Genomic DNA, 11198 nt, shown 5'->3' on the forward strand with positions numbered 1-11198 from the left:
TTACTAGGACAAACCTGTATGGTTTATTATCTATTGTCTATATACGCAGTAAGTTTGGTAAAGTTGTGATGTCAAATTCTTGCAAATTCAAGCTTAATAGTTTGCGCGGAGCTGTTGTTAAACTTTTTCGTCAAGGAAAATCTGTGTCAGAGATTGCAAAACTCTGAATATGGGGAAATCTACTGTGAGTGTCTCAATGAAACGATTCCAGGAACTTGGAACGCTAGAGGACCGCCTAGGGAGAGGGAAAAAACGCACCGTTCGGACTCCACAAATGCGCGAGACAATCCGGCGGATCAAGCGAAATTCAACAATTTCCATCCGAAAGTTGGCGAAATCACTGGAAATGCCGAAATCTTCCGCTGCTGCCATAGTTCATGATGACTTGAAGCTTAAATCATATAAACTATACAAAAACCACTACTTGAATGACACCATGAAAATAAATCGGTTCTGAAAAGTTAAGGTTCTTTTGAACCGGTTGTTCGAGGGCCGCCATCAGTCAGTGCTGTTTACCGATGAAACAATTTTCACTACTATATCGAGCAGCATCACAACCACCAGAATGATCGAAAGTTGCTTCCTGTTAGTTTTAAAAATCGAGAAAGTATTTCAAGGAGTCATCATCCCGCTTCCGTCATGGTTTGGGCTGGAATAACTCACACCGGCAAAACCCCGTTGATATTCATAGACAAAGGAGTAAAAGTGAACCAAGCAGTGTATCAAAAGCTGTTGACTGACTCAGTAGCTCCAACAATCAATACGAAACTAACGGTTTTACATTGGCTCACTACTTGACTACCCTGTTGGTCCCAAGCAAACAATTAACGTACCCCATTCTAGTCGAAATTCTAGTACTACACAATGATTTTTTTGATTCACTATGAAATTTTGACAGATAAAATGAGGGGTTAGTGGATTTTCCTATGTTTCGAGGGGTGAATCGATTAGCTTGGGACCGAGGAGAGCACCAGAGCTGAGCCAAAAAGTTGAGCAAGTTTCTTCGCGACCTTCTAGTCTTAGAGTTACCTCTATGGTAGCTCCCTGGGCATCACAGCAATGGGCGATTTTGGATCGAAACACAAAAGATCGATTTTTTTGGTTCGATTAATCGATTTTTTAATCGATCTCAAACACGACAAAAATCGATCGGATCGATCCTTTTCATTCGATTTTTGTTTCGATAAAAAAATGCAGTGCATTTGCATTTGCAATTTAATATTGATTTTGTTTGTATTCACCATTGCACATCACTTTCCTTGAACATGGACGTTGAGCTGGTGAATACTAGAGTCGGTGTATAATGAGTCACGCCAAGAGTGAAGCCAAGTCTACCTATTGAACTGTCAAAGCGGATACCTATCGTGCAAAGTAAATAAACATTACGATGCTATGAAAGGTTCACGAAAGGTATTGCAATAAAATATAAAATATAATCGAAGAAATGAGCATAAACACGCAGTGAGCGTTAAATTGTCATGGGATACGCTCGGTAATGATTAGTAATGAGAATTTCTACTATTTTTTGTTAAGATAATTTGACAAAATCACTGATATAATGATTTACTACAGCTGCAGTATTTTTTCTCTCGCTAGAAGTCAGTTGAAGTTGTTGTAGAAGTCCTCTGTTGCCAAGTGAAAAGAATTGGAATCTTTCGAAAACCGTGATGCGAGTTCAACTGTTTTTCTCTTGGCGTGACTCATTATACACCGACTCTAGTGAATACATTTGCTATTGCAACGCTCCTTGATCCCCGTTTCAAGACACTGTAACTGGAGTCTTCAGCTCACGCTCGGGCAGTTAACATTGTGTCTGATCAGATCTATAGTACCGAAAGAGTAAAAAGTATACGATAATATGCACACATCTGGTCCCCCACCAAAACCAACCAGAGGCCTGTGAGATATTCACGACGAAATGGTTAAGAAAGTTGTTAATCTACATATGTACAAACATTCACTTCTTATAACATATTTCAGGTTCATCATCCTCTGCTATGTCAGAACTGGATCGCATTGGGGCCATTGGCCATCGGCAGAATTACAAAATTTCTGGCATCAGCACACTTTCACACGTTCTTCATCCTTTTCAAGTGTGGAAGAAATCCGTAGTGAATATCCCATGAACACCTCACTATTTATCACTAGTAACAAGTGACCATCTAATCGTTTTGTTTCATATGTTAATCATTGGTTTTTTTCAGTCGGTCATTTAAAATCAATAAACCAAATATTATAACCTGTTAAATCACTCACCTAACCAAGTATCCTGAGCAAAAACTTCCACATGTCAAAGTAAATCAAAATACTCGCGCAACACGCGAAAAGGACCTGTCATTGTTGATCGATTCTTTTCATCGATTATCTCTTTCACGAATAACCCGACTGCAAATGAACTTCCTATTCAGTGTGTTGATTCAGGCGCAAGCTAACATCATCTACTGTCGAACTGTGCTGCGAGCTTAGGCCGCGGCCAGGGTAGACGCGTTTCACGATGCGACGCGACCAATTCAAAATAGTCTTATTATTTATTATTATTCCTTGCGTGAGTCGCATCGCGTCGCGTCGCGTGTCGCATCTACCCTGGCCGCGGCCTTAGTGAAAAATTCGTTTATATTACCGTGATAAACCAAAGAGAAAGTCGATGAAGAACATCGATCAACGAGGATAGGCCTTTTCCAAATGTTACGCGAGAATAGTCATTTACTATATTCTCATGTATGTATGTTACACAATTTATTTTTAAATGATATCAATCATCACACTAAATGACTATTATAAGTGAAATGTCATAACAAGATGGCTTATGTAACGTAATATCAACTTGACTGAACTTGGCATTAATCTGCACCAACTTTCCTATCATCCACTATATTTGAAACATTTCTGGGCCATTTTGAAAAATGAATCGATTCGAAAGATCGATTCAAAATGATTGCTTAAATAGGTAAATCGATTATTTTCAAAAAAATAATCGATTCACTAAGATCGATTCTTACATCAAGATCACCCAATGCTGATCACAGCATTTCGGCAAGAAAGATTGGATTTTACAGCAAGACTGGGCGCCGGTTCATGGGGCAAAAAATACTATTTGTCTCTGCGAACGCCTTTTTTTCCGAGCTTTTTGACGAAAGAGGAATGGCCTTCCAACTCACCGGGTTTGAATCCAATGGTCTATCTTAGAGTCAAGAGCCTGCAGAACCCCGCATAAATTACTGGAACATTTGAAAGCATCTCTTCTAAAGGTTTGGGAAGAAATATCTTAAGAACTTGCGACCACCGTGGATACTTTCCGAAACGTTTGAAAGCCTGTCTCTCAGCATTTTGAAATGAACAAATAAGACTGTTTTTTTTCTATAAATATTGTTATAATAAACAATGTAGGGGGAATGGCTCTAATGTTGGTCTATGGATCTAAGATTTGACCCATCGCTAAAAATCTGTTATTTATTAATTTTAGCTAGATGAACTCGTCATTGGGACGGTACTAATGGATATTTTTGGTCGCTATTGAAAATTTAGTTGATTGCTATGGGCCCAAATAAGAAGCATTTAGGCCAACATTACATTCATTTCCCGTATTTTGATTTTTAAGTGGTCAATCAAAGATAATTTCAACACCATTTCGCTGTACGGATTGCATTCGGACACCCTTTACCTGTGTGGGACAGTCAAAGCTTTGTCCCACTCAAGCGAACCCCACACGTATCAATATATTGACGCGAAGGGGAATTATTGACAATAATATTGATGATGTGAATACAGAAATATTGTCAATGCCGATGTATTGACGTCAATATTGAATGTATTGACAATACGATTATTGTCAATAAAAGCAATCGTCTAGGGTCCCCTTCACGGTTTTACAGAGAACATAGTTCATAACCTGAAATAATCCTCCATTGGTAAAATCTCATCCCTCTTACTAACAGAAATTATGTCTAAAGTGCTCATACGATAAGAAAATACAGATGAATGCTCATGTGATTAAAGGGAACGCATGATGGATTTTTGCCCTAATTAGCTAGAAACTGGAGCCGAATGAAAAATGGGTGGATGTGGCCAGTATAGTTATGTGCTCTGATCGGAACTGTCACCCCATTGTCTTAAAAATTGACAGTTATACCATAGAGGTAACTCTAAGACCAGAAGGTCCCGAAGATGCATCGATTAGCTTGGGACCGAACAGAGTACCAGAGCTGAGCCAAAAAGTTGAGCACGTTTCTTTGAGACCTTCTGGTCTTAGAGTCACCTCTATGGTTATACATCGTCGTGACACGTCCTGCTGACTTGACTCTTCCGCTTCGGATGCTTCAAACATTAGATGACCGTTCGAACGAATGTGATCAATTAATCGCTTTAACCATTTTCCGCCGCAGTCAACTTCGTAGTCGATCAGCATATGGGAAATACCGGAAATAAAGTAGAGCGGTTGACCCGAGTTGAACTCACGAAAAGATCGTTCAAAATTGTCTTGACTCTCTGATCAGCGTCGTCAGGCTTGAGCAGATTTGTTCATTTGCTATTATAGCCTGTACCGACTTATGCAGATGTACCAAGTGGTGCCTTTTATTACTATTGCTTAAGCAACTTGAACTAGATCTTCAATGCATACCTCAAACCAAACCCTGTAGAGATCGATGGGCAACCAAACCCATAATTAACCTATAAATTCCGAAGCCCCGCAGCATACTCAACAGCAGAAGCGGCTCGGAAAAAAGAGCATACACATTCTACGAGAAATTTGCACTTGCCCTTTCGTTTGGTCGCCGGTGTGGCGTGAAAGCACGCTGATTTTGAAATGAAACTCGCATGCATTTCACTGCCCAAAAGAAATGCTTTGCAAACACAGAGAACGAAATGATATAATTACCCACCGAGCACGCTTGTTTACCAACAACAACTTCCACCCCTTGCTATCGACAATCGTGCAAATATGGATGAGCTTCAGCAGCATATCGCATGTTGATCAATGCATACACAAGTTGGAAGGCATCATAACATAGTATAAAACCAACTCCACCGCGGTGGTTGGTTATCAGTCATCAGCCACCGTTCGAATTCAGTGCACTGCTTCGAAGCACCTGTTTGTTTATCCCACGCAAATTTGTTGAACGAGCTCAATCATGAAGGTAAAACTTTTCTGCACCTGCCATGCCAACACTAATTAATTTCTTTTCCCTCCCGGCAGGCGTTCATTGTAGTTCTGCTAGCGATGGCCATTGCTTTGGTGGCCAGTTTCCCGGCTGCGGACATTAGCGGGTCCGCCGATCTGGAAAGGGCAAACCGGGTGGCCAGGAGCAGCGCGTGGGATGAAGACCATGGCACCATCAAGGAAATCACCGTTCACAAGACAGTTCACGTTCCCTATCCGGTCGAGAAGAAGGTCCCGGTTGTGATCGAAAAGAAGGTCCCAGTGTACATCACCAAGACGATACCGGTATCGATTAAGATCAAGCACATCAGACATAAGCACTAGAAGTTGTAAGATAAGGCTGTTAATATATTTTGTAGCTACAAATTGTCGCGTTTCATTCACTCAAATCACGGGGGAAAAAATCTTTAACGTATCTACTTACACCACCCGATATCGAAGCAATCATCATAAATTAAACCATCAAATAAGTAACTCAACATAAGTAACACCCCCCCTCGAACTACCGATTTTTTAGTCACGAGCTCCAAAACGATAAATAATGATTGTAGAGACAAAAACAAGACAGCTCTGTCGTGAGAAGACATTAGCGAGCAAACCGAAAGTCAGCTCAATTGGGTAACCCTTTGTTTTTAAAGTACACGGGGAGCACCGACAGGCACCGAATATAATCGGTTAAAGTTGCCGTTCGTTGGTTCATAGGTGGTGGGTGGTCTAAAATTAGCATAATGAAACCAGCAGTAAGTTTGTCGAATGCTGTAGGAAGTTGCGTTGAAGGGTGAACAAGGTTCACCTTGACCATGGACGTTTGCAGATTGGGGATTGGTTTGGTCACTGTTCCAAAGGCACCCCGAACAGGTTCAGTTGTATCCAATGTGAACCTACCGTATGCGTGATAATGTTTGCACCATTAAGCAAAGTCAAAATTAAAAAAATTCTCAAAAATTTCGTTTTTGAGTTTTTTTTATTTGTTCAAAGGGGGGATGTTTCTCAGAGTCTTAACAATGTTAATCATCGATCGAGTTTCCACTTGCTGCAATTACGGCCTCCAAACGCTTCCGGAATACACGGCAGGTTCTAATAATGTAGTCTGGATCCATTTCTCTCCAGGTACGGGTCAATGTTTGTCTGAGGCTTGCTGTACTCGGGTGGCGTTTAGAACAGAACTTGGCCTTCATGACGCGCCATATTGAGTAATCCAGCGGATTAAGATCGGGGCTGGATGGCGGCCACATATCCTTCGCCCAGAACGGAAGATGTTCCTGCAACCACTTCTGAGTGCGGTTCGAGGTGTGGCACGGAGCCCCATCTTGTTGAAATACAACATTTGGCTTCGGACCGTACTGTTCTTTGATCCACGGAAGAACATACTTACTTAAAATCCCGATGTAGACCTCCGTGTTGACCTTGTCGCCTTCTGGAATGACCACCAATTCCATTTTTTTGCCATCGGAAGCCCCCAATCCAAACACCATAACGCTAGCAGGATGTTGGTCAGATAAAAGTTCTTGTGCTCGTCGGCCACGTCTTTTACCGGAAGAGAACTAGTATACCCGTCAGTTCTGGAATTTGATACGGGATCGACGGTAAACATGCTCTCGTCGGAGAACAGGATTACCGGATTTTTTCGCTTAAGGAAGTTCAAGATTTTCGTGAGTTTTTTCCGTGCCCTCGATTTCGCTCCGCAATCTTCCTTTAAGATCTTGCGTGCCGTAAAGTCACTGATCCCGTGTTCCTTTGCCATTTTCCTTATTGAACGCACTGGATTCACCCGAATCTTCCTTTTGATAGCAGCGATAACCCTCGGAACCCGAGCTGACCTCGGACGACCTGTGGCCACCTTCGCGGATAGTTGTCGTTTCTTCTCTCGATCTAAAACCCTTTTGACAGTCCACCAAGACACTCCCACGGCGATTGAAATGTCTTTTTGCGACATTTGCGCGTGGGACAAATCACGAATACGCTGCCACTTCGTCATGGTGCAACTGTCAAACTAAGGAAATAATTTTATTTCATACATAGCCTACTACGGTATGAACTGGTTACGTGCATGCAAAGAAAACCAACGCATTGTATGCACAGGTGAAACGGGAACCTTCTTTGTACGATGGTGCAAACATTATCACGCATACGGTAGGTACTCGATATGTCCACCAACGTTGGTGGCAACTGCTAAGATTCTTTAACGGAACTTTTCTCGGAATTCTCGGAGAAAACCATAGTTATCCGTACTGTCCACGTAGGAAAGAATCGTATCGTTTTCGGGGATTGAGTATTGCAACGATTTTTGTCTGAAATTATTAATTATTTTGTTGGACATTTGTTCTAAAGTCCCAACAATTGAAACTCTTTGATAGTAGTGTACCAGGGAGACAACTACAAATTTTGCTCTAAATCCTTTGAAGTGCTTTTTTTCCTGGTAGTGCAACAATTAGACCATATTGGCGCATAAAGCATAAAGCATGGCCGGTCTAAAATCTTGTTTTTATATTAGAAGTCTATTCTTCAGACAAAGTATGGATTTTCTGTATATAAGAGGATACAAACACATAATATATTTATTAAATTTTCCTTGAATGCCCTCAATGCGATCTTTTAAAGTTAATGTTTAGCTAAGTACTAATCCAAGATATTTCACTTGGATTGACCATGAAATTGAAACTCCGTTCATAGTGACTATGTGACTACTACTAGGTTTCAAGAACGAAGCTCTAGGCTTATGTGGGAATATTAAAAGTTGAGTTTTGGAAGCGTTGGGAGAAATCTTCCATTTTTGTAAATAAGAAGAGAAAATATCTAAACTTTTCTGCAGTCTGCTGCAAATAACACGAAGACTTCTTCCTTTAGCGGAAATGCCTGTGTCATCGGCGAACAAAGATTTGTGGCAGCCCTGGGGCAAATAAGGGAGGTCCGAAGTGAAAATGTTATACAATATAGGCGCAAGAATGCTTCCCTGAAGAACTCCTAATCTGAAAAGTAGTCGTTCAGATTTGGAATTTTGATAATTTACCTGCAGATTTTTGTCAGTTAAATAATTTTGAACTATTTTCAGAATATGGAGCGTAGAATTAAACTTTTTCAGTTTAGTTATCAAACCATCATGCCCACCACTCGAATGCTTTTTCTATGTCTAGAAGAGCAACTCCAGTGAGCAGCCTTCAGATTTTTTTGAACTAATTAAATTGGTAACTCTTAAGAGTTGATGAGAAGTTGAATGCCCATGGGGAAATCCAAACTAGTCATCTGAAAATTTAGTTCGTATTGATGTGAAGCATCATGCTAGTAAAAATAATCTTTTCAAAAAGTTTACATAAGTTGGGTCCAATAAGTCCACCGTCCAGGTGGCAACAAACTTCAGCTGGATCTTTATCCGTCTTCAAATTTGAAACAACTTTTGCATTTTTCTATTTATCAGGAAACTATGCCAAATGGAAACATCTGTTAAATAATTTTACCAAAAAAGACAAGGTACTCTCTGGGAGTTTTTTGATGAGGATATAGAAAATTCCATCATCACCTGGAGCTTTCATATTATGAAACTTTTTAGTTTTAGACCTTACTTCGTCCAAATCAGTCCCCCAGGAATCATCAAAAATATTTTCCCGAGAGAAAATATTCAGATAATCCCGAGCAATCTGCTTCTCAATAGGACTAGTAAGACCCATACTGAAATTATGGGAACTCTCGAATTGCTTAGCAAGTTTCTGAGCTTTTTTCAAATTTGTGATCAAAATTTTACCAACTTCTTTATGCGCTGGAATAGGCTTTTGAGGTTTTTTTTTCAAATTTTTTGTAAGTTTCCAAAAGGGTTTGGAATTCTGCTGAAGATCGTCGTCTATTATAATTGAATCAAATTTAACCTCGCATTTTGGTACTGAGGCAGCTCTTGCTTCATCTATAGAAGAAGTCAGAGATTCAAGAGCATAATTAATTTCATCTTTGGTTTGCAAAGGAATGTTTGGATCGAAGTTATGTTCCATAAATGATCGATATTGCTCCCAATCAGCTCTATGGTAATTGAAAGTAGAGCTGTTGGGATTAGAAATTATTTCTTGGGATATTTCAAAAGTTACTGGAAGGTGATCAGAACCGAAGTCAGCATGGGTAACAAATTGGCTACAAAATTGACATGAATCAGCTAGGACCAAATTAATAGTTGAGGGTTTGCTTGCTGAAGAAAAGCATGTTGGGCTGTTTGTATATTGAATAGTGAAATAACCTGCAGAACAATCATCAAACAGAATATTACCATTGGAATTGCTTTGAGCAATTATTACATTTTATATCAGTTTTCCAACAAACGATTGCATCAATTTTATCCAAATTTTGCCGACTGAAACTCAAAAGCAAATTCTGGTCAGAATTTCAGAAAAGTGTATTCGGGTAAAAGGTTATTGTGAAAGAATTTTCATTTAGAAGTCAAGAACATTTTTTCATTGCAATTATTTTTTATCTGAAAATCATCGGCAATAACTTCGAAGAATACGTTTGAAACGGATTTACTCCAAATGTTCATGTAAGTCTAAAAATAGTGTGTCTTTCTAGCTCAAACTAATTCACTTTACACAGCCGAGGATTCTTGGTCACTATACAATACATCTTTTTTTTTTTAACTAGTTCGTTTATTTACTAGGCTCAGTCGTGTGTGACACTTTGCGGAGCCAAAATCAGTAATGTTTGATTTACATTTTAAATAGCAGTATTTCTAGGTTAGTATTGGGTACCAATTACTCGTGGCGAGCTCGAGGTTAATGGGTAACAATTTCAATTGGAAGGATCTAGGTAGGAAACTGGTTTCTGAAGCCTCCTTCAGATACTACTCTCGGACGGTTGACCAAATCCTGACTGGGCAGGGGCAAGTAGCACAGGAACAGGAGGATAATAAGACTGGGACACAATGGCGGGAAATTGTTTGGAAAGGAGGGGATAGTCACATCAAACTCTAACATCAGACAAACAAAGGAATTCGTAGATCGCTTGCATGTAGGGAAGATCACGTGTTCCCAATACATCTCTTACTTCACGGAAGGGTTGTCTACCTCGGGCCACTAGGGTATCCAATAGTCGTGCTCTGGAGGCGTCATTACCCGGGCAATACCAAACTGCGTGATGGATGTCATCATAACCGGTTCTGCACCTACATATATTGCTGTCAACGAGGTTTATTCTATAGAGATGTGCGTCTAGCGAGTAGTGGTTGGACATAAGTCTTGACATCACTCGAATGAATCCCCGACTTACATCCAGACCTTTGAACCAAGCTCTCGAAGAAACATTTGGAATAATGGAATGTAACCACCGCCCAAGAGAATTATTTGTCCAATCGTTTTGCCAACTTAAAAGAGAACTCTGATGTTCTAATAGGAAAAATTCATCATGTGAAATTCTTCTATCATAAATTTCGCCTTGTTGTGCGCCCACCTTTGCGAGAGAGTCTGCCTTCTCATTGCCTGTGATTGAGCAATGTGACGGGACCCATACAAAGGTAATCATATATGATCTTTCGACCAGCAAACTCATCTGCTCCCTTACCTTTGAAAGGAAATAAAATGAGTGCCTACCTTGTTTCATCGACCGAATAGCCTCAATCGAACTGAGACTATCCGAGAAGATGAAGTAATGGTCTATGGGCATATCGGAAATCATCCCCAATGCGAAGTTGATTGCTGCTAGCTCAGCAACATAAACGGAACAAGGTTCCTGAAGTTTCCGAAAGGCGGTTGAGTATTCATTGAAGACGCCGAAGCCAGTGGATCCATCAATGCGTGATCCATCAGGGAAAAATCTTCTATTGCAATTGACTTGTTGGTACTTTTCAGCAAAAATGCGGGGAATTGAGATAGGTCGAAGTTGATCTGGAACTCCTTGAATAGCCTGTTTCATGGAGAGATCATAGTCAATGGGGGAACTGTAGTTAGTAAAGCATACACGAGAGGGGTTATAGCAAGGAAGGCTTATATCCGATGACATATAATTAAGATAGATTCGCACGAATCTAGACTGGATGCTCAATTCGAGCATTTCTTCGAAGTTTTCAGTC

The 11198-nt window shown here is 40.2% G+C and overlaps 1 protein-coding gene across 1 annotated transcript; it reads left to right on the forward strand.

Moving 5' to 3' along the window:
• The first annotated feature begins 5050 nt into the window (after nt 1-5050).
• On the forward strand, nt 5051-5516 carry LOC135702889 (uncharacterized). The gene is made up of 2 exons (XM_065223945.1): nt 5051-5135; nt 5195-5516. The coding sequence occupies exons 1-2, from the start codon at nt 5130-5132 to the stop codon at nt 5480-5482; spliced, it is 294 nt and encodes a 97-aa protein (XP_065080017.1). The 5' UTR covers nt 5051-5129; the 3' UTR covers nt 5483-5516.
• Nucleotides 5517-11198: the final 5682 nt, after the last annotated feature.

This window comes from Ochlerotatus camptorhynchus, unplaced genomic scaffold (genome assembly GCF_037179485.1).
Source record: "Ochlerotatus camptorhynchus isolate MF236.1 unplaced genomic scaffold, CSIRO-AGI_Acam_v1.1 ptg000203l, whole genome shotgun sequence".
Classification (NCBI taxonomy): domain Eukaryota; kingdom Metazoa; phylum Arthropoda; class Insecta; order Diptera; family Culicidae; genus Ochlerotatus; species Ochlerotatus camptorhynchus.